Consider the following 24,900-nt stretch of genomic DNA (forward strand, 5'->3'; position numbering starts at 1 on the left):
GCCGTTCGGGATGAGGAAGGGTTTGGGGAGCTGAGCCCTAATGGTAATGTCTGTTTTTAGTGAAACTGTTTCTTGAGCTTGCCCCGGCCGGTGGCACAGCTCGTGATTTAAAAGAAGCCGCTTGTTCGCGCTCGCTCGGAGCGCTGCGTGACGTCACGACAGTGGCTACGGTGGACCAGGAGGACCAAAGTTTTCCCCAACGCGTTTCGATTAGTTCGCTAATCTTCGTCAGGGATGAGTCCTCTGTCTCCTGATGCTACTTTTAAAAGTATGTGACTCCTCCCTTCCCTAATTCCTGCATCCCTGGCTTGCTTGATTGATGTGTTAGTTGAAAGCAAATAGTTCTATCTCTGAGTCGAGACCCGAGGGTACCAGAGTGTTTAAGTTAAATATCCAGCGGCTTTCTGCTCTGGACATTTTCTTGATAAAATCTCCTCCTCTTTTGTCTTTTTTAACTATTTCAATACCCTGGAAAGTGGTGCCGCTATAATTTCCTCCGTGTTTGTCCTTATAGTGTCTAGAAAGTGGGTGGCCCTCGTATTTCCTTCCTATGTTGTAAATATGTTCCCCTATTCTTTTACTTATAGTTCTTTTTGTACGTCCTATATACATTTTTTTGCACGGACATGTTATGGCGTATATTGCTCCCTGACTACTGCAGGTTATTTGGTCTTTTATTTTATATGTTTCTGTGTCCCCTGTCCATTCGTTTTTTACTTCCATGTTGGTGTGTTGTTTTTTATTTATTTTTAGTTTTTTACAGACCCCACCAACAAATGCTTGAGTAAACAAAATGAGAAACAAAATACTATCCTTGGAACAAAATCCCAGGGAGGTTTTGTCCCATGCGGCTATTGTGGTGTCTGTAAAAAACTAAAAATAAATAAAAAACAACACACCAACATGGAAATAAAAAACAAATGGACAGGGGACACAGAAACATATAAAATAAAAGACCAAATAACCTGCAGTAGTCAGGGAGCAATATACGCCATAACATGTCCGTGCAAAAAAATGTATATAGGACGTACAAAAAGAACTATAAGTAAAAGAATAGGGGAACATATTTACAACATAGGAAGGAAATACGAGGGCCACCCACTTTCTAGACACTATAAGGACAAACACGGAGGAAATTATAGCGGCACCACTTTCCAGGGTATTGAAATAGTTAAAAAAGACAAAAGAGGAGGAGATTTTATCAAGAAAATGTCCAGAGCAGAAAGCCGCTGGATATTTAACTTAAACACTCTGGTACCCTCGGGTCTCAACTCAGAGATAGAACTATTTGCTTTCAACTAACACATCAATCAAGCAAGCCAGGGATGCAGGAATTAGGGAAGGGAGGAGTCACATCTCTAGAACAACTGTTAAGAGGAGACTGTGTGAATCAGGCCTTCATGGTAGAATATCTGCTAGGAAACCACTGCTAAGGACAGGCAACAAGCAGAAGAGACTTGTTTGGGCTAAAGAACACAAGGAATGGACATTAGACCAGTGGAAATCTGTGCTTTGGTCTGATGAGTCCAAATTTGAGATCTTTGGTTCCAACCACCGTGTCTTTGTGCGACGCAGAAAAGGTGAATGGATGGACTCTACATGCCTGGTTCCCACCGTGAAGCATGGAGGAGGAGGTGTGATGGTGTGGGGGTGCTTTGCTGGTGACACTGTTGCGGATTTATTCAAAATTGAAGCCATACTTAACCAGCATGGCTACCACAGCATCTTGCAGCGGCATGCTATTCCATCCGGTTTGCGTTTAGTTGGACCATCATTTATTTTTCAACAGGACAATGACCCCAAACACACCTCCAGGCTGTGTAAGCAGGGCCGATCCTAGGGTCACAGGCGCCTGGGTGCAGAAATATTTCTGGCGCCCCCACATGGGCGTGGTTATCTTACTAACTCCTCCCCTTTACAATGTTTCTATGGCAACAACTTCAGCCCCCAACTTCAGCCCCACCAATTTGCTTTGACAATAACTTAGTCAACGGCTTTGACAAGTCAAAATAAATGTTTTATTTATTGACAAATCTGTGTCAAGTGCATGTAAATCAAATAGTGCAAATAGTACAAATAGTGTACTTGGACTATAAATATGAACTGAACAATATAACATTTTTGAACAGAAAATGAGGTAGCAGAAAATCTATAATAACAGATGCAAAATATGCAAGATAGATTGATTCTGTACTTTTTACATTTTCAATAAATACAATAACTAAAGTGCAAATAACAGATTCATGCATACAATCAAGTGCAAATATCAATTAAATAAAGTTAAATAAACTTAAAGTGGCTTGCTTCCCGGCCTCCTTCTTAGCAACCAGCTATATACAGTGTGTTTAAAGAGGAAAAAAAAAACACAAAATGCATAAAAACTGCATGCAAAAAGGAGGGTTTAAAAACACAAAAAGCACTGCAAAACATGCCTGAAAAACGCATCAAGGCAGCACAGCAGCCTAGATGTAAATCTAGTCTTAGAGTGCTCTGATTAACCCCAAATAAAGTTCAGCACTTCTAGTAGGTCTTTCCTAACATTTTCTTAGTCGCATCCTAGAACAAAATCCATGGTCCGCAGAGAGCTTTCAAAGCATCAGATGGATCTCATTGTTAGAAGGTATCAGTCAGGAGAAGGGTACAAAAGAATTTCCAAGGCATTAGATACACCATGGAACACAGTGAAGACAGTCATCATCAAGTGGAGAAAATATGTCACAACAGTGACATCACCAAGTACTGGACATCCCTCCAAAATTTATGAAAAGATGAGAAGAAACTGGTCAGGGAGGCTGCCAAGAGGCCTACAGCAACATTAAAGGAGCTGCAGGAATATATGGCAAGTGCTGGCTGTAAGGTGGTACATGTGACAACAATCTCCAGTATTCTTCAAATGCCTGGGCTATGGGGTAGAGTGGCACGCCTTTTCTTAAGAAAAACATCCAAGCCCAACTAAATATTGAAAACACACATCTGCAGTCTCCCAAAAAATGTTGGTACATTATCTTCTAGTTGTGAGACACTAGGAAAGGATGCATGCAGTGTGTACACATTGATTATTTAATCAAACAAAACGAACTCTTCGAGCCTTGGCAACAGCAAAATTTCTAATCACATCATCTATATCCAAGTCTTCGCAGAAGGATTTTTCAATGGATATAATGGATAAGTTGGTAAGTCTTGCCTGGGACATCGTGGAACGGAGATAATTTTTTATCAGCTTTAGTTTGGAAAATGAACGTTCCCCAGCAGCTACACTTACAGGAAGTGTCATCAATATTCTCAGTGAAACAGAAAGGTTTGGGAATGTGTTGGTCAAGTTATTCTCCACTAGATACTGCAAGATGTTGGTGACTGTCATCTCCTGGGTTAGAAAAGGTCGAATGGTGTCCCGTTCATCACAAAGATCTATTCCATTAATGTCAGAGTGGGATAACTGGCTGTCAGTTAATTTGTTTTGCAGATCCATGGAACACTTCAATATATCCTTTTTGTCCATCCCAAGTTTTGGGATTTCATATAAAAATGCAAATGTGTCACAGTGGCTCTGAAGTAATGTGAATCTCTCATTTATGGACTGGATGGATGTGTCCAAAACGGCAAAGAAAAAATTCACTTTAAAATATTGTGTAGGGTCTGCAAGAGACTCATCTTCATGTTCATAGTCAAAAATCTTCTTTTTCCGTCGAGGTCTAATTGTAAATGCATCAGGAAATTTTGCTTCACAATCAAGCTTTTCAGCTATTCCTTTGGCATCAGCTAGCGCATTCTCAAAGCCTTCATCAGACCTGTATTCCACCAAGTGCTTGATCAACTTCTCCAGTTCCTGTACACAGCCTGATAGGTTTGATGTTGTTTGCTGCATTATTTTGCTGATCACATTCACCTTTGATAATAATTCATACCAAATGACAATGGAACAGATGAATTTGAATGATTTTATTTTCGTTGCCAAGGATTGAGCTTGATGTTTAGTGTTAATGTCCCTGTTGTCATCATCTGAGATGTCATACAGTGCATCAAATACCTCAGGTAGGAAATATCGCAAGGGTTTAATTGCTGCAACTCTGCTTTCCCATCTGGTTTCGGAGAGTGGTTTTAAAGTTAGATTTGTAACGTGCTCCTTGAGTACTTGCCACCGTTGGGTGGATGAGGCAAAGAACACATAAAGTTCTTGAACGATGCCAAAGAAATCTATTGTCAGGAATGAAATCTTTGCAGCGTCATTCACCACCAAGTTGAGAGTATGTGCACTGCATGGCACAAAAAAGGCTCTTGGATTGATATTGAGTATTCTTTGCTGCAAACCATTATGTTTTCCTTTCATGTTTGCGCCATTGTCATAGCCTTGGCCACGCATATTCTCAATTGCAATGTGATTGTTCTTTAGGTAGGCCAGTAAAAAGGATGTCAGTCCTTCAGATGTTGTATTGTTTACTGGACAAAAATCAAGGAAGTGTTCTCGAACTTCAATTTTTTTTGCACTTTGATCTAGAACAACAAATCGGACAACAATACTAATCTGCTCAGTGTGGCTCATATCAGGAGTACAATCCAGGATAATGGAGAAATATTTGGACTCATTTAGGCTTCGTATAATTTTTTCTCTTATTTTTGTGCCAACTATGGCAATTATCTCATTCTGAATCTTGTAACCGAGATAATGTGGCATTTGTGAATGCTGTGAAATGGAGCACTGAATTCTCTGAATATGTTCAGATATGATGGGATCAAATTTCCCTATCATTTCAACCAATTTCAGGAAGTTACCATTATTGTTTTGAAACAAACGGGCATCACAGCCACGAAGCGCCAGATTTTGTCCTGCTAAATATTGGATAATGTAGATTATTCGCTGTATGACAGAATACCAGCGTTTCTCTTCTTGTTTAATGATCTTTTGATTGATATGATCAATGGTTGTTCCCTTTTCCAGAGCTCTTGAAAGATCCATCCATTTCTTATAATTTGTGATATGGATTGTGGTTTTTTCATGTCGGCTTAAATGTCTTGTCAGATGCTGCCAATCATTAAAGCCTTGTTTTGAGGCCAAAGCCATATTGTCACTGTTGAATATCCGGCAAGCAAAACACTGGACCGAATTATTAGCTGTAGAATAGATCAACCAATTTCTTGGTATCTTCTCTCCATTATCCAGTACTCTTTGGTAGTAAGAGATAGAAAAGCTCCTGTTGGTATCATCTTTTGGAAAAGTAAAAGCCTTTTCTTGAACAGGACCAATTTTTATCAAAGTTATTCTGTGTTGGTCATCTATATTTTCAGGCCAGAAAGCAGGATCACTTGAGATTCCATGTGATGCTGTTGATGGCTCTTCAAGTTCCATTTCAGTTTCATCATCCATAAGTACAATAGACTCAGTGTCTGACTCAGAGGAAACATCAGATATATCTTCCTCTTCAATGTCAAAATGCATCTCTGCTGCTGAAACAATGTAACCTGAAGTTACATCTCCAGTTGTTATTGGCTCAGTACAACACTCGGGATCCACGGGTACCAGATCATCATCACATTCTGATTCTTCCAATTGTTTATTTTTTTCTCCTTCTCCCCTATGTGAAATGTCTATGACACTGGACCTTAACTCTTTGCTTGATGTTGATGCATCAGTGCAAAGGGAATCTTGACCACTGCTTAATGAAGACTGTGGCTGTAAGAAGCTTGTAATAAAAGAAGTAATTTTTTTCAAAGCTTCTTCCTTTCTTTTTCGGCGTTGCTTGTATTGACATCCTGATAACTTTTTTTTTTTGCTAGACATCTAAGGGGAAAAGCAAATGTATACTACACTGATCAGCCACAACATTAAAACCACTGACAGGTGAAGTGAATAGCATTGATTATATTATTACAATGACACATGTCAATGGGTGGGATATATTAGGCAACTACAATGGGGTCTAATGGATCCTGGAGGGGGGGCTCTCTAACAGAGGCCCTCTTTGTGACCTGAATTTTGATGGGCACAGACTAGTGGCTGCATTTTGACGGGCACAGTGGCTGCGTTTGGATGGGCACAGTGGCTGCGTTTGGACGGGCACAGTGGCTGCGTTTGACAGGCACAGTGGCTGTGTTTTTATGGCCACAGTATGTGTTTTGATGGGCACAATAGCTGCATTTTGATGGGCACAGTAGCTGCATTTTGATGGGCACAGTGGCTGCATGTTGATGGGCACAGTGGCTGCAGTTTGATGGGCACAATGGTTGCATTTAATGGCACACAGTAACAGTATTACTTACACACAGGGTGCAGCCAGGGAAGCCAGCCAGGTCAGGTGCAGTCAGCACCCACTTCGCAAGGCACTGCAGCAGCCAGCAGGCAGATGATCAGATCGATGGCACGCCACTCAGTCTGTCTAGCCAGACCAGGCAGAAGGCATTCAAGGCACTGGGCAGGCTCAATCAGCTCAGCTGAATCAGGCAGCAGCAGCTTTAAAATGCTCCGCTGTCCGCTCGCTCCAGTCCCTCCTCTGCCTCCTAGCTACCACGCTGTCTGAAGATGGCAGAGGTGGGTGGAGCCGAGCGGAGCTATATGATCTCCAGCCGCAGAGGCGGCGCGCCGCGGGCTCTGACGTCACGTCGTCACTGACATCCCGCTCGGCTCGCAGATTCCTCGGCGAATCGGCGGCTCGGCTTAACCCACCTCAGCCCCCAGTGCTTAAACACCCTGAAAGACCAGGCCAAGACTCCGACTCCAGCCTGCCAGCGAACGATCGCCGCTGGCAGGCTGGAGATCAACTCTCTTACCTTCCGTTCCTGTGAGCGCGCGCGCCTGTGTGCGCGCGTTCACAGGAAATCTCGCGTCTCGCGAGAGGACGCGCCGGCGCGTCCAGGAGGAATGAATCAACCACCTCCAGGACGCGTCTGTGCGTACAGCAACAGCGGTCCGGAGGTGGTTAAAAAAATAAATAATAAAAAAAGTCCCGGCGGCTCGCTCGGCGCCTTTCGGGTGACAGCGCTGGGGTGCGGGGCACCCACTGCACCCCGTGTAGGATCGGCCCTGTGTGTAAGGGCTATTTGACCATGAAGGAGAGTGATGGGGTGCTGCGCCAGATGACCTGGCCTCCACAGTCACCAGACCTGAACCCAATCGAGATGGTTTGGGGTGAGCTGGACCGCACAGTGAAGGCAAAAGGGCCAACAAGTGCTAAACATCTCTGGGAACTTCTTTAAGACTTTTGGAAGACCATTTCAGGTGACTACCTCTTGAAGCTCACCAAAAGAATGCCAAGAGTGTGCAAAGCAGTAATCAAAGCAAAAGGTGGCTACTTTGAAGAACCTAGAATATGACATATTTTCAGTTGTTTCACACTTTTTTGTTATGTATATAATTCCACATGTGTTAATTCATAGTTTTGATGCCTTCAGTGTGAATCTACAATTTTCGTAGTCATGAAAATAAAGAAAACTCTTTGAATGAGAAGGTGTGTCCAAACTTTTGGTCTGTACTGTATGTATATATATATATATATATATATATATACACACACACACACACAGTCAGGTCCATAAATATTGGGACATCGACACAATTCTAATATTTTTGCCTCTATACACCACCACAATGGATTTGGAATGAAACAGACAAGATGTGCTTTACCTACAGACTGTCAGCTTTAATTTAAGGGTATTTACATCCAAATCAGATGAACGGTGTAGTAATTACAACAGTTTGCATATGTGCCTCCCACTTGTTAAGGGACCAAAAGTAATGGGACAATTGGCTTCTCAGCTGTTCCATTGCCAGGTGTGTGTTATTCCCTTATTATCCCAATTACAATGAGCAGATAAAAGGTCCAGAGTTCATTTCAAGTGTGCTATTTGCATTTGGAATCTGTTGCTGTCAACTCTCAAGATGACATCCAAAGAGCTGTCACTATCAGTGAAGCAAGCCATCATTAGGCAAAACAAAACAAACCCATCAGAGAGATAGCAAGAACATTAGGTGTGGGCAAAACAACTGTTTGGAACATTCTTAAAAAGGAGCTCAGCAACACCAAAAGACCCGGACGACCACGGAAAAGAACTGTGGTGGATGACCGAAGAATTCTTTCCCTGGTGAAGAAAACACTCTTCACAACAGTTGGCCAGATCAAGAACACTCTCCAGGAGGTAGGTGTTTGTGTGTTAAAGTCAACAATCAAGAGAAGACTTCACCAGAGTGAATACAGAGGGTTCACCACAAGATGTAAACCATTGGTGAGCCTCAAAAACAGGAAGGCCAGATTAGAGTTTACCAAACGACATCTAAAAAAGCCTTCACAGTTCTGGAACAACATCCTATGGACAGATGAGACCAAGATCAACTTGTACCAGAGTGATGGGAAAAGAAGAGTATGGAGAAGGTAAGGAACTTCTTATGATCCTAAGCATACCACCTCATCAGTGAAGCATGGTGGTGGTAGTGTCATGGCGTGGACATGTATGGCTGCCAATGAAACTGGTTCTCTTGTATTTATTGATGATGTGACTTCACAGTGCAAATGGACCCAAAGCATACTGCAAAAGCAACCAAAGAGTTTTTTAAGGGAAAGAAGTGGAATGTTATGCGATGGCCAAGTCAATCACCTGACCTGAATCCGATTGAGCATGCATTTCACTTGCTGAAGACAAAACTGAAGGGAAAATGCCCCAAGAACAAGCAGGAACTGAAGACAGTTGCAGTAGAGGCCTGGCAGAGCATCACCAGGGATGAAACCCAGCGTCTGGTGATGTCCATGCGTTCCAGACTTCAGGTTGTAATTGACTGCAAAGGATTTGCAACCAAGTATTAAAAAGTGAAAGTTTGATTTATTATTATTATGTCCCATTACTTTTGGTCCCTTAACAAGTAGGAGGCACATATGCAAACTGCTGTAATTTCTACACCGTTCACCTGATTTGGATGTAAATACCCTCAAATTAAAGCTGTCAGTCTGCAGGTAAAGCACATCTTGTTCGTTTCATTTCAAATCCATTGTGGTGCTGTATAGAGCCAAATAAAATTGAATTGCATCGAGGTCCCAATATTTATGGACCTGACTGTATATAGATGTGATAACATTCAAACAAAAACACCATTTACTTTTTTTATTGAAATGCAAAACAGTACAAAAATAATACACATAGTTTAGCTTACTTTATTTTGTTAATTACAACTAGGGCTGTGCATATACTTGAAGACAACCATACATATGCCAAAGGATTTTCCAAATGTTCTAAGTGCTGGAATAACCTCCAAAGCTGGGACCTTGGACAGGTTCTTGACGTGTTCTGCATGCCTAAAGAAAGAAAATAATGTTGTTAAAACTATTCAAACAGGTGGGCACGTCATCAAACATAAAATACAGTCATGTGAAAAAATTAGGACACCCTTTGAAAGCATGTGGTTTTTTGTAACATTTTTAATAAAAGGTTATTTCATCTCCGTTTCAACAATACAGAGAGATTAAAGTAATCCAACTAAACAAAGAAAACTGAAGAAAAGTCTTTTCAAGATCTTCTGTAAATGTCATTCTACAAAAATGCCTATTCTAACTGAGGAAAAAGATAGGACACCCTCACATGTATTCCCTCTTAAATTGGCTCAGATCTCACACAGGTATATCACACCAGGTGCACATAATTAGTAGATCGTTACTCTGCATGTTGAATGAGGCTTGCCCTATTTAAACCTCAGACATTTAGTTTGGTGTGCTCCTGACTGTTGAAGTGAGAGTGAGCACCATGGTGAGAGCAAAAGAGCTGTCAGAGGACTTCAGAAAAAAGATTGTAGCAGCCTATGAGTCTGGGAAGGGATTTAAAAAGATCTCAAAAGATTTTGAAATCAGCCATTCCACTGTCCGGAAGATAGTCTACAAGTGGAGGGCTTTCAAAACAACTGCCAACATGCCCAGGACTGGTCGCCCCAGCAAGTTCACCCCAAGAGCAGACCGCAAGATGCTAAAAGAGGTCTCCAAAAACCCTAAAGTGTCATCTCGAGAACTACAGCAGGCTCTGGCTACTGTTGATGTAGAAGTACATGCCTCTACAATCAGAAAGAGACTGTACAAGTTTAACTTGCATGGGAGGTGTGCAAGGAGGAAACCTTTGCTTTCCAAGAGAAACATCGAGGCCAGACTGACATTTGCCAGAGAAAGTTGACAAAGACCAGGACTTCTGGAATAATGTTCTTTGGACAGATGAGTCCAAAATTGAATTATTTGGACACAACAGCAGAGGACATGTTTGGCGTAAACCAAACACAGCATTCCAAGAAAAGAACCTCATACCAACTGTGAAGCATGGAGGTGGAAGTGTCATGGTTTGGGGCTGCTTTGCTGCAGCAGGACCTGGTCAGCTCACCATCATAGAATCCACGATGAATTCTACTGTGTATCAGAAGGTGCTTGAAGAACATGTGAGACCATCAGTTAGAAAATTAAAGCTGAAGCGGAACTGGACCATGCAACATGACAATGACCCAAAACATACTAGTAAATCAACCAAAGATTGGCTGAAAAAGAAGAAATGGAGAGTCCTGGAATGGCCAAGTCAAAGTCCAGATTTGAATCCCATTGAGATGCTGTGGGGTGACTTGAAAAGGGCTGTACGTGCAAGAAACCCCTCAAACATCTCACAGCTGAAAAAGTTCTGCATTGAGGAGTGGGGTAAAATTTCCTCAGACCGATGTCGAAGACTGGTAGATGGCTACAAGAACCGTCTCACTGCAGTTATTTCAGCCAAAGGAGGTAACACTCGCTATTAGGGGCAAGGGTGTCCTATCTTTTTCCTCAGTTAGAATAGGCATTTTTGTAGAATGACATTTACAGAAGATCTTGAAAAGACTTTTCTTCAGTTTTCTTTGTTTAGTCGGATTACTTTAATCTCTCTGTATTGTTTAAACGGAGATGAAATAACCTTTTATTAAAAATGTTACAAAAAACCACATGCTTTCAAAGGGTGTCCTAATTTTTTCACATGACTGTAGGTCCAAAACATATCATTATAAAGAGGTATTAGAGGGTTTTTGTAGAAAAAAATAAATAAAACCATAACATCCCTATGCACATTTGAAAAATGAACATGAATTAACACAGACAGACAGTTTTTAAGTTTTGGCTGCAGTTTAACACCAGCCCACGTCAAGGGTCCTCTTTGTCTTGAGAGTCCCTACACTATATATTTGTGGTCGGGGCTATGTGTGAAAGAACCTACCGCCCTGAAATTCCCCTAACTAAACTGGCGGCTTGAGTTGTGGCATAACCGCTACCGACGAGAGTATACCTGAAAGAGGCCAAAAAGTCCAGCATGAAAATACACATATATTTATTGACACATTTACAACGCCAAATTCTGAAAGGCACCTTGAATCTCACTGACAGGATTCGGCACATACCGGCTGTAACATGAGGACCGCCATCGGCCCAACTTGCGGATAATGTGAGCTGGTACTTGATTCTTGGAGGCGGCAGAGGCTGCCCCTATCCTGAACGAATGTCCTGAAACTGAGAGGGGGTCTAAACCCAAATTGGCCGCTAGCAAGCGCGCGTGTGCTACGAATTGGGACGTGGACAATGCAGCTGTCCCGAAGGGTAACAGTGGGGAGTCGGCCCCGTGACTGGCTAGTGCTTCTGACAGTTCCCGTAGAACGTGGACCGGACACCATTTGTGATAGGTGGGGAAGAACCTAATGAGGGTAGGGGGACCTGACTGGGAAGTCTTGGTGACAGGTAAGGATAGGACAAAGCCCTCTGGGCTGGGAACCAACTGTCGGCGGGATAGGAAGGGGCCGTGGAGCGACAGTGACGTAAACTCACCTGGCCTCATGAAGCCGTAAAAGGCCAAATAGACGGCGGCTTTGAGCACCAAGCTTTGCAGAACCCCGAAAGGCCTGAGGTCCAACAGATCGGACATGCCCCTGAACGTGGGGCCGGACACGGGCTGTCTACGGGGGTTGACACCTGGGGTGCAATTCTGTAGACCTTTCAACGTGGCCTTGACCACGTGACTGGAGAACAACGACATTCTTTCTGGCTGTGAGCGAGACAAATGGTGCTGGACCCCGGCCAGATAAGTTTTCACGGTGCCGGGAGAAAGGTGCATGTGCTTGTGACAGTACCCGATGAATGCCAATATGAAGTGTATGTGGCCCAGGTCGCCTGGGGGGTGTTCCTGTTGGAACTTGAGGTACAACCGCCAGCCCGTGTTGTACGCCCGGGTGGTGTTGGCTGAGAGCGACCTGGCAAACAGCCCCTGGGCTGTGTTCAGGTACCGGTCTAACTGAGAAAGAGTGCGGCCGGAAGAGGAGACGGGGTTCTCGATGCGTCGGCTTCGGGGCAAACCTGAGAAAATAGAAAGTAATTCATCTCAGCTAAAGCGTTAACTGCTGCCACTCGCGAACCACCTATGAGGGTACCACGAAATAAGAAGTTGTGTGACAGTGACAACTGCACCAGACGTCTCATCAATGCCATGACTAGCTGAGATCTGGATTTGCCACTGTCGAGGACGGCCAAGGAGGCAGGACTAGCAGAAGCAAAGACCACGGTGCGGCCTGTCCACAGGTTACCCCAAACGCGAGCTGCCGCTACTATGGGATACAAGTCCCTGGCCTCCGTTGTCTGAGAGGTTCCTGCGGTCTCGCATACCTCCCCCGGCCACGCCCCGTTCAGCCAATGGGAGCCAAATATGGCAGCGAATCCAGTGCTGATCCCGCTGCTGGAGAATATGACGGGGGAGTCATGCGAGACCGCCGGGACAAACATGGATACGCCATTCCAGTGACGCAAGAAGTGGTCCCACATGCCCAAGTCTGCTTGCGCATGACTGTCCAGGAAAACTGGGCTGTCCTGACAGGGAGCTGCTGAGAGGAGTGGTAGTAACCTACCTACAAATGACCTGCCCTGGGGAATAACGCGCATGGCAAAGTTTAACATGCCTAATAATGACTGTAGCTCAACCTTGGTGGCGACCCTCCTGGTGACAAAACTGTGAATGACTGCCTGGACCCTAGCCAATTTGTCTTCTGGCAATCTGGCTGACATGCTTTGCGTGTCCAGCACGATGCCCAGGAAAGTGATGGTGGTAGCCGGACCATCCACCTTTTTGGGGGAAACGGGGACCCCTAGTAGGGCGAAACATGCTAACAAGCTCTGAAGATCCTTGGCCGAGCCCTGTGGAGATTCGATCAACAAAAAATCGTCCAAGTAATGTATGACGTGTTCGCAACCAAACCTGTTCTCAAGAATCCAGTGCAAGGCTTTCGCCAGTTGATCGAAAATCCACGGGCTGCTGCGGGATCCGAAAGTCAACTTGACCGCAAAGTAGTAAAGCGAATTCCACTTGATCCCGTGCCACCGCCAAAGTTCTGGCCTGATTGGCATTAACTTGAAGGCGTCTGATATGTCTGCTTTAGACAAGATCGCCCCCGGGCCTGTGGCAAGGATGAGTGCAATGGCTTGATCGATGGAGGCGTACACCATGCTGACCTCCTCCGCTGGAATGAGTGAATTCACGCTGGGGGTGGATAACCCGTGCGGCGCTGACAAGTCGAATATCAGCCTCTCTTTGTGGCTGAACTTCCCCGTAACTACCCCTATAGGGCTGACCCTCCAGCGTTCGAATGGGGATGACAAGAAGGGGCCGATGATGTACCCCTTGTCAAGCTCTGCCTGGAGAAGTCTATCTATGGACCCGGGGCTGAGGGATGCTGACTGCAAGTTCCTACACTCATGGGTGTATTCCGGTAATGCCACCAGACCTGTATGAAAACCATGGGTGAAACCTGACACCAGGAAGTCGCAGAAGGAGGCGTCCTCGTGCCCCTGTAAGTATGACTCTAACAGTTCTACATTTACCACGCTCATGCAATGTTTATCGGTTTTTAATGAGCAGGCGACTTTCGGATGGGCTCGGAAACAGTTTGCGCAAATGTGCAACAACCGACACTGACTATAATTGCAAGTTGCAAAATTGTAGTTGTTGCAAATCTGCGATCTGCCCAGATACTTAATCGGTCGGCCGAGTTTATCGACCGCCGAATTCTGCTGGGTGCCAGCCGACGGACCAGGAATAGGAGGAGAAGGATTGGACCTCGGGGCACTCGCGGCATTATGACACCACTCTCCAGTATGATAGATCGACTGGCATGAAGAGCAAGCCGGTGCCTTCAGCCCCGCGAAATGCCTGCAGAATATTTCTGTGTCAATATTAGCCCAATTGGTGGTAAACTGGAATTGACTGAGCGCAGCTGCGGCTTTGGCAGAAAAGGAGCAATGGTAGTCATAGAAGCCGAAGCCTCCGTACTTGTAGCCCAACTCCGTGACCCTGAAGAGATACAGGTCCAATTCTTCCCTCCTATCTGGTCGTACCGAACAGATGACATCTCGAAAAAGACTGAAGGCAAGCACGAACTCCGGGATTGTCAACTTCCTACTGAGCCTAAGATCCCGTCCCTTCAGTACAACAGAAACATCGCCGCACGCAATGACCCTATTGTCCGATAAGTCACGAGTGGCAATCAGGAGGGAGGCCAGGTTCACATCTCTACCATCGAGGATATCCTTCTTGATGTTGGCCGGAATGAAATGAGCTGGAGTGACGTTGGGTACCGTGATGAAGTTACCTGATGTACTGGCAACTGGCGCCGCCACTGGCTGGCAATGGAGTTGCAGGTGAGGACAAGCCAGCGACCCTGGCCTCTACTGACTCCAACCTGGATTGTACCCCGGACATGGAGGAGGTAAGGCTGTTCAGCATGACATGGAGCTGGGACAGTGAGGTCTGTACTGTAGCCATGGAGACCTCTTGCTGAGACGGATCTGCGGGGTTGGACACCAATAACCTATACAGCTCTGCTTTCCGGGCCCCAGCCGGGAAAGGAATGCCCCTCTTGGCTAACTCAGACATGAGTTTAGGCACAGTCCAGCTACGCAGAGAGGGAATACTGCCGGATTCCGATGCCCTAGAACCCAGATCTTCGCCGGAGGCATCCACGATGTCTGAGCCGTGAGACATGACCGGACTGTTGAAATAATCAAAAATTGACGGACTGTCACTAACACTGTTGGGAAGCCAAGATAGACTAACACCCGTGCTCAGACCACCACCGCCACTGCAAATTCAGCATGCATGACATTGACCCTGGTGACCACCTGAGGTAAGAAAAGAGGGAGGACGTACGCCAGTGGACGAAATTAGGAGCAATCAACCTTACCAAACCAGACAAGACGCTGTTATAAGGAGAATATAAAGGATCGACCGAGGAAAACCTGTACGTATAAATGAACAAAATAAGAGTTTTTTTTTTTTTTTTTGCAGATGCCCAGACTGGGCGGCGAGTCACGACTGCCTGTGCTGTGGTGAACGCGAGATTGGCCGAATGGCTGACGAGCCTGTGCCAGAAACTATGCAGGAAATGGTGAGTGATCGCACCTGAAGCTACCCAGCTGTGGTGGAACCACGTATGAGATGCCACGCAATGTGCCGGGTCTGGCGTGCGCCGTTATCGAGCTCTTGTCACCGGGGTGTGTCCCCCAAGCACTCCTCACCACCACATTGCAAGGCATGAGCCCCCCCCCTCTCTGTTTTTTTTTTTTTTTTTTCCTCTTTCTTTTCCCCTACCTAACTGACAGCACGGCGGCCCGTGCCAGACTTTACCCCTTTTTTTTTTTTTTTTTTTTTTTTTTTTTTTTTCTCTTTTTCATTTATAGCCTCCACAAACCGGGCTCAAGATGTCATGAAACCGTCCCTCGGAGATGGCTTACGTGCAGGTGAAACAGTGGTGCTGTGCGGCTCCTACCAGCCCCCATGCTCCACCTGCCCTGGCTTGTCAACACTACACATCAGCGAAACAACAGGTCAAGTAACATCACAACCATGTGCTAAACTATCTGACTGCAGACAGAAGTAACAAGCATGTCAGTGCTTCGCTAGACCCATGAGCCGGCTACCACTTACTCCCTTACCGACTACGCCTCGCTGTGGTCACTTCCTCCCCCCTCTCCCCCGTGCCGGCGATTACTGACACTCTGAAACCCTCACCAGACCTAAAAGGAGAAAAACCTGCAAGAAATCGGAGTCTCGCTGACTCCTGCAACCTGCGTGCAAGTCACGTGGGAGCGGGGCGTGCTGCCAGACTGCCGCTCCGGTGTGGGGATATCCCTCTCTTACCTTAGAGGGACCGACCCCACCGACCGGACTGATCGAGCCGATGCTGCGCTGAGGCAGCAGTCACTTACCCGCCGCACCAGGATGCAGGACCGCCGGAGGGAGCGCGAACCGGAAGTGACGTCACGTAGTCTAGGAAACGCTGAAGCTTTGCTGGAACCAGGAATATCGCTGCCGTCCAGTGCTACCTGAGGAGCTGTGGGATAGATATAGGCCAGGACGCCTCTCCCACAAATACAGGCCAATAAATCGGCCTTGCCACATATATATATATATATATATATATATATATATATATATATATATATATATATGAAACGAAAAAGTAGGACTGCACTCCAAAATAGTGATAAAATCAGCAGTAGTTTATTCACCCATAATATGGCAAGTCTTGCAACGTTTCGGCTCACAAGAGCCTTCCTCAAGCATGGTAACAGTGAAAGTGAGAACATTATAAAGGCATTTCAAAAGTGTCCAACCCATGTGGGTGTGGTTACAATCTGTTACAATTACAAACATCTGATACAAATCAATACAATAAAGTGCCTGTGCATATATATAACCCCCCCACCACCAAAATAAAAAAAAACTCACAAAAAAACAACAAAAATCAAGGACAGCAGGGCGTGACTTGAGCTGGGAGAACGGAGCCTCTAGGAGCAGGAGCAACGCCCCCCTACTCCTAGAGGCCAATTTGCATATCATCAAAGTTTAAATTGTACAGTAACCAGGGCATCCATAAGCATAAAAATAGTACACTTAGGGTCTGCTGACATTAGCACATCGCTAATGCCAGCCAGTTCAATAAGGTTAACTCTGATGACAGAAACCCTTTAAATGTACAATACAAAAAAATAAAAAATAATCATCTTGAACCAGTAGGCGGAGATCCAAGTGGAGTAGAGGTTGAGGAGGAGGTGGATGTGGCGATGTAGGTGGAAGAGGAGGAGGTAGCCAACACTGTTTTTTTTTTTTTTTTAAATTTATTCATTTATCAATTTTTTTATTTAGAGAATAGCTAAATTACATAGATAATCAATAATATCAAGATTCGCGTTCCCCCCTTTTTCTCCCTCCTCTATTCTCAGCCAATCACCCAAACCTACCCTCCCTCAGTTTGCAATGTGTCTCAATGGAAAAAAGAAAAAAAAAAATTACAATGTAAACAAAATTACAGCAAATAAGAGATAAGGAAGGGGGGTGAAACGAGGGAAAGAGAAGGAAGAAAAAGAACCTACCATTTCCACCCTCCACATATCTTGGACCATTTTTGTTCAGAGTTTCTTTGGTTATATAAAACATTCTCGTATTTCTTGACCTGTTTGACCAGAGATAACTACTCATTGAGGCTTGGGGTGTTCTGTGAAAACCACACTCAAATGATCTGGAGTCTGGCTATAAACTGAATTTTACTCAATAGGGTCTTTTGGTACTTCTAGCAATTGACCTTAGATAGATCACTCAAAATACAGCACTCCGGTGAGAATGGAATTACTACCTTCAAATTTTGAACAATAAAATTCTAGACTGAGCCCCAGTAGATTTTTAATTCTGGGCAAGACCATAACATATGTAAAAAATCAGCCAAGTGTGAGTCACATCGTGGGCAATTCGAGGTTTCTCTTAAACCACATTTGTTAAGCCATGTTGGGGTAATATATACTCTGCAGGATATTGAATTGCACCAAAATGTGATTTGCATTGTGCGATATTAGTGTTAAACCAGCAAATATATTTTCCCATTCCTGTGACAAAAACATAGGACAGTCATTTTCCCAGGCCCTCGGGCCCGGGGAAACAACCTGACTAAATAGTGCCTTCACTAATAGTTTATATAATTGAGAAATTGTGACCTTCTTACCTGAGCCCCCTATCACTTTGTTTAACAGAAGAAGTGTCAATCTTCAGCAATGAGGCTAATTTTAAACTAGAAAGTGCTGAAAGCAATTGAAAATATCTAAACCAACTTAAATTACCTAAGTTCCCCAATTGTGCTATGTTGGCAAAGGGAAGTACCTGTCCATTTCTTAAAACTTGTGAAATATACTTAATATAACTATTCTGCCAAAACTTATCACCACATACAGTTGCAAGAAAAAGTATGTGAACCCTTTGGAATGATATGGATTTCTGCACATATTGGTAATAAAATGTGATTGTCATGCCCGGCTCTGACTATGTGCGGAGGTCGGCCAGAATAGCAGCACGTGGTGTAGTGTTTGTTTTGGAGTCGTTCTGGATCCGCCTCCCATCGGGGGCACTGGGTGGGGTCATTAGTTTAAATGGCTTTCAATTCCAGTACTCTGAGCGGGTTATAGAAATCAGTCTGGCCTAGGAAGCAAGCAAGGAAGGAAGGAAGGTTTTCTGTCCCAGCTCTGATAAGATAAGTGTGGTTTCTGTTCTTGTCGTTTGCTGTTTTAGTTGTGTTGGTATCTTCTCTCCCATCCAGGTTTTGTGCGAGCAGGCTGCTCCTATTTCCACTTTTCACCATCTCAGGGAATTTAGGGTGGATTAGCCCAGGCACGAGGACACAGCATTTCTACCACCAAGGTCTGCCTGTGGGCTGAGCAGTGCAGGGAGAGAGGTCAGGGATTAGCTAGGAGGTGACCCTTCCCCTGCTTCTCGCTCAGAGCCTGGTTGTTGGTTTTTCTGTGTGTCTGAGTGCTTGTCCGGCGTGACAGTGATTTGATCTTCATCTAAGTCACAACAATAGACAATCACAGTCTGCTTAAACTAATAACACACAAAGAATGTTACCATGTTTTTATTGAACACACCATGTAAACATTCACAGTGCAGGTGGAAAAAGTATGTGAACCCTTAGATTTAATAATTGGTTGAACCTCCTTTGGCAGCAATACCTTCAACCAAACGTTTCCTGTAGTTGCAGATCAGACGTGCACAACGGTTAGGAGTAATTCTTGACCATTCCTCTTTATAGAACTGTTTCAGTTCAGCAATATTCTTGGAATGTCTGGTGTGAATCGCTTTCTTGAGGTCATGCCACAGCATCTCAATCGGTTTGAGGTCCGGACTCTGACTGGGCCACTCCAGAAGGCGTATTTTCTTCTGTTTAAGCCATTCTGTTGTTGATTTACTTCTATGCTTTGGGTCGTTGTCCTGTTGCAACATTCATCTTCTGTTGAGCTTCAGCTGGTGGACAGATGGCCTTAAGTTCACCTGCAAAATAATAACCTGATAAACTTGGGAATTCATTTTTACTTCGATGATAGCAATCCATCCAGGCCCTGACGCAGCAAAGCAGCCCCAAACCATGATGCCCCCACCGCCATACTTCACAGTTGGGATGAGGTTTTGATGTTGGTGTGCTCTGCCTCTTTTTCTCCACACATAGTGTTGTGTGTTTCTTCCAAGCAACTCAACTGTCCACAGAATATTTTGCCAGTACTGCTGTGGAACATCCAGGTGCAAACTGTAAACGTGCAACAATGTTTTTTTTTGTGACAGCAGTGGCTTCCTCTGTGGTATCCTCCCATGAAATCCATTCTTGTTTAGTGTTTTACGTATTGTAGATTTGCTAACACGGATGTTAGAATATGCCAGAGACTTTTGTAAGTCTTTAGCTGACACTCTAGGATTCTTCTTCACCTCATTGAGCAGTCTGCTCTGTGCTCTTGCAGTCATCTTTACAGGAGGGCTACAACTAGAGAGAGTAGCAGCAGTGATGAACTTTCTCCATTTATAGACAGTTTGTCTTACCGTGGACTGATGAACAGCAAGGCTTTTGGAGATACTTTTTTAACCCTTTCCAGCTTTATGCAAGTTAACAATTCTTAATCGTAGGTCTTCTGAGAGATATTTTGTGCGAGGCATCATTCACATCAGGCAATGCTTCTTGTGAAAAGCAAACCCAGAACTGGTGTGTGTTTTTTATAGGGCAGGCCAGCTGTAACCAACACCTCCAATCTCATTTCATTGATTGGACTCCAGTTGGCTGACACCTCACTCCAATTATCTCTTGGAGATGTCATTAGTCTAGGGGTTCACATACTTTTTCCACCTGCACTGTGAATATTTACATGGTGTGTTCAATAAAAACATGGTAACATGTAATTCTTTGTGTGTTATTAGTTTAAGCGATTGTCTATTGTTGTGACTTAGATGAAGATCAGATCACATTTTATGACCAATTTGTGCAGAAATCCATATCATTCCAAAAGGGTTCACATACTTTTTCTTGCGACTGTAGTTGATCAACACCCTGTAAATAAAAATTGTGCCAAATAGGAGTGCACCAAAGCGATCCCTTTATCCTCATCCATCTTCTAATTGTGGTCCAGGATCTAGAGAATAACCTTAGAGTCGCTCTATATTCTTCTTCAGCCCTAATCAAAACGCCCAGATTCCAACAAAGTGAATATATCGAATGGGGATCGTTCCACCAACATCCTACACAAATAAATTTTCTCTCACTCAGAAAATAGCTATAACTGCCCGGCTATAAAATAGCCCTTGAAATAGGGAGGGTTTACCCCTCCCTGCTCCAACGGCTTATAAAAATTGTCCAGTTTCAACCTCATTCGCTTTCTTCCCCACAAAAGATCATTGATCAGCCTCTCAATAAGCTTAAAAAAAACTTATCCTCAATCCAAATTGGAGAGTTCCTAAAAATATAAAGAAGTTGAGGCAAGATCACCATCTTAACCAGGGAGATTCTATCAGCTCTAGTCAAATGTAGTCAATGCCATATTGTAATTTTGGATCTCACTTTGCTTATCACTGGAATCAGATTGATTTGGATAAAATCTTTAATTCTACTGGATATTGTCATGCCAAGATACTCAAAGGAATCAACCACCTTTAACATCGAGAGGGGTCCTTGGCTCAGATATTCAAAATAATCCAGTAACATAAGGGAGGTCTTTGACCAATTAACATCAAAGCCAGAGACTTCATCAAAGGAGTTAACTTTACAGATGATTCTTCAAAGGATTAAATTAGTACGGTTTATAAAAAAACAAAACATCGTCACCATATAAAGAAATTCTGGTCCCAGCACTCCGAACCCTCAATCCTAGTATCTTGCCTAATACTTAATGCCAGGGGCTCAATATAGAGGTCAAAGAGGAGCGGAGAAAGTGGACAACCTTGGCGAGTGCCTCTGGTTAACATAAAGCTTGAGGCGAGACTACCGTTAAAGGTTCAACTTGGCTATAGGAGAATTGTACAGGAGCCTAACCATACTTATGAACCTCTCTTCCATAGAAATCCCCATTCCACCCTTTCAAACGCCTTAGAGGCATCCAAAGACAGAATGGAACGGGAGATACCTCGAGGTGACTGTATATTCACAAAGAGTCTATGACGATTATGTTGAGTACCTTTACTAGGAATAAACCCATTTTGATCCGGGTGGATAATGGAGGAGATAACTCTTGACAACCTAGTGGCCAGTAACCTTGCTAGGAGTTTAACATCTGTGTTCAAAAGTGATATCGGTCTATATGACCCCATATCTAAGGGGTCTTTCCCCTTTTGCGGTGTTAATACAATTACCGCTTCTGTCATTGAATGAGGTAAAATACAATCCTCCAATAAAGCGCCAATTACCTTCAGAAGATATGAGAGAATAGCCTTTCCATATTGTTGATAAAACTCATATAGAAAGCCATCCAGGCCAGGGGAAGAATTTCCCACACAGGCTTTTAATGCGGCCTCCAACTCCTGAGTTGTAAATTCAGCTTCAAGGGATTCCCTCTGTATATCAGTAAGAACAGGAAAAATGATGGAGTCGAGATATGAATCCACGATTTCATCAGAGATGTTATTATTAGTATTATATAATTGCATATAGTGTTCTACAAAAAGGCTCCCTTTATTTTCTCTTGGTTATCAGTATTTGTACCGTCTTTCAAACGAATACTAAGTATGTCTTTTTTTTTTAATCTTGATTTGTTATCACCCTGGACAAGAATTTTCCCGGATGACCTGCTTCAGAAAAATGTTTTTGTCCCCTTATGAACAATCTCTGCTGGGCCTTGTCAAGAAGAAATTAGGAATACTTTTGACTGGTATTTTGCATCATCCTTCTATTCTCCTCTGTTTTATTCCTAGAAAACTGATTCATCCCACAAAGGGCAGCTGTTTTTAAAGCCCTCTCTTTCATCCCATATCTCTTTCTTAAATTGGCGATATTGCTAAAAAAAAAGTCGCCTAGCAAAGGCCTTGAAGGCATCCCAGACCAACTGTATTTTAGCCGATTTATAATTAACCTCCTAAAAATACACCATCTCTTGTTTCAGTCGCTCATGGGTATCTACAAACCGGATTCCCAAAAAGTTGGGACACTAAACAAATTGTGAATAAAAACTGAATGCAATGATGTGGAGATGGCAAATGTCAATATTTTATTTGTAATAGAACGTAGATGACAGATCAAACGTTTAATCCGAGTAAATGTATCATTTTAAAGGAAAAATACGTTGATTCAAATTTTCACGGTGTCAACAAATCCCAAAAAAGTTGGGACAAGTAGCAATAAGAGGCTGGAAAAAGTAAATTTGAGCATAACGAAGAGCTGGAAGACCAATTAACACTAATTAGGTCAATTGGCAACATGATTGGGTATAAAAAGAGCTTCTCAGAGTGGCAGTGTCTCTCAGAAGCCAAGATGGGTAGAGGATCACCAATTCCCACAATGTTGCGCAGAAAGATAGTGGAGCAATATCAGAAAGGTGTTACCCAGCGAAAAATTGCAAAGACTTTGCATCTATCATCATCAACTGTGCATAACATCATCCGAAGATTCAGAGAATCTGGAACAATCTCTGTGCGTAAGGGTCAAGGCCGTAAAACCATACTGGATGCCCGTGATCTCCGGGCCCTTAAACGACACTGCACCACAAACAGGAATGCTACTGTAAAGGAAATCACAGAATGGGCTCAGGAATACTTCCAGAAACCATTGTCAGTGAACACAATCCGCCGTGCCATCCGCCGTTGCCAGCTGAAACTCTACAGTGCAAAGAAGAAGCCATTTCTAAGCAAGATCCACAAGCTCAGGTGTTTTCACTGGGCCAGGGATCATTTAAAATGGAGTGTGGCAAAATGGAAGACTGTTCTGTGGTCAGACGAGTCACGATTTGAAGTTCTTTTTGGAAATCTGGGACGCCATGTCATCCGGACCAAAGAGGACAAGGACAACCCAAGTTGTTATCAACGCTCAGTTCAGAAGCCTGCATCTCTGATGGTATGGGGTTGCATGAGTGCGTGTGGCATGGGCAGCTTGCATGTCTGGAAAGGCACCATCAATGCAGAAAAATATATTCAGGTTCTAGAACAACATATGCTCCCATCCAGACGTCATCTCTTTCAGGGAAGACCCTGCATTTTTCAACAAGATAATGCCAGACCACATTCTGCATCAATCACAACATCATAGGCTGCGTAGGAGAAGGATCCGGGTACTGAAATGGCCAGTCTGCAGTCCAGATCTTTCACCTATAGAGAACATTTGGCGCATCATAAAGAGGAAGGTGCAACAAAGAAGGCCCAAGACGATTGAACAGTTAGAGGCCTGTATTAGACAAGAATGGGAGAGCATTCCTATTTCTAAACTTGAGAAACTGGTCTCCTCGGTCCCCAGACGTCTGTTGAGTGTTGTAAGAAGAAGGGGAGATGCCACACAGTGGTGAAAATGGCCTTGTCCCAACTTTTTGGGGATTTGTTGACACCATGAAATTCTGATTCAACATATTTTTCCCTTAAAATTGTAAATTTTCTCAGTTTAAACTTTTGTTCCGTGATTTATGTTCTATTCTGAATAAAATATTAGAAGTTGGCACCTCCAGATCATTGCATTCAGTTTTTATTCATGATTTGTATAGTGTCCCAACTTTTTTGGAATCCGGTTTGTATTATAGATAACCAGTAGGGATTCAACCTAAAGGGGGGAACTACCCCCTTACTATCCCAAAGCATAAAAAGCTCAAGGGATACTGGGACATGAACCGAGAGCGACCTGGATTCGTATTTCATTCGTTTAATGTATCTCAAATATTTTCGATTTACTAAAGCCGTGTCAATCTTGGAAATGGAGTTCCCCAATTTAGACACACATGAGTAGACCCTTCTCCCCGTCCAAGATAGCTCCAGACCAGTGATGGCCAGGTCGCATTGTTCGGCCACGAACATATGCGGGCTGCTATCTTTTTTCACAAGTCCGGCGAGGCACAGGTAAGCCCTTACCTGTGCCTGTGCGCGAGCCGGGCACAGAAAACAAGTGCGGTCAGCGGGAGCAGGCAGTTCCGAGAACAGCCACCGGGGGCCTTCATCGGGCTGTTCTCGGAACTGGCTGCTCCCGGTGACCGCATTTGTTTTCAGACCGGCTCGCGGCACAAGCACAGGTAAGGGCTTACCTGTGCCTCGCTGGACTTGTAAAAAAAGAAGGCAGCCCGCACATGTTCGTGGGCGAACAATGCGAACTGGCCATCACTGCTCCAGACATCTACAAAACCAGACTCTTCACAGAATCTTGCCAGAGGAAACCTCTGATTAAGTGTCGGGGCATTTCCATTCATAGAGGTATGGTCTATTTTGGGATTTATCACACAATTAAAGTCCCCGTTAAATAAAGTAAGAAAGTATGTCCATTGTTCCATGAATCTTAACAAGGAGTTGAGTACATAAAGGGAAAAAGGGGGAGGAATATAAACAAATGCTAAAATACATGAAATGACAAAAAGTTTCCCATAGAGAAAGACAAATCTTCCCTATTTGTCGATAGACAAAGTCGAT

General features: G+C 43.9%; 2 protein-coding genes across 2 annotated transcripts in view; both read right to left on the reverse strand.

Moving 5' to 3' along the window:
- LOC122934035 (gastrula zinc finger protein XlCGF49.1-like) overlaps window positions 1–24,900 on the reverse strand; it is a 179,858-nt gene that overhangs the window by 39,644 nt on the left and 115,314 nt on the right. The gene's annotated exons all lie outside the window — the stretch shown is intronic.
- LOC122935529 (zinc finger MYM-type protein 1-like) lies at window positions 3,065–5,434 on the reverse strand. Its single transcript, XM_044291299.1, has one exon. The coding sequence runs from the start codon at window positions 5,432–5,434 to the stop codon at window positions 3,065–3,067; it is 2,370 nt and encodes a 789-aa protein (XP_044147234.1).

This window comes from Bufo gargarizans, chromosome 4, assembly GCF_014858855.1.
Source record: "Bufo gargarizans isolate SCDJY-AF-19 chromosome 4, ASM1485885v1, whole genome shotgun sequence".
In the NCBI taxonomy this organism is placed as follows: domain Eukaryota; kingdom Metazoa; phylum Chordata; class Amphibia; order Anura; family Bufonidae; genus Bufo; species Bufo gargarizans.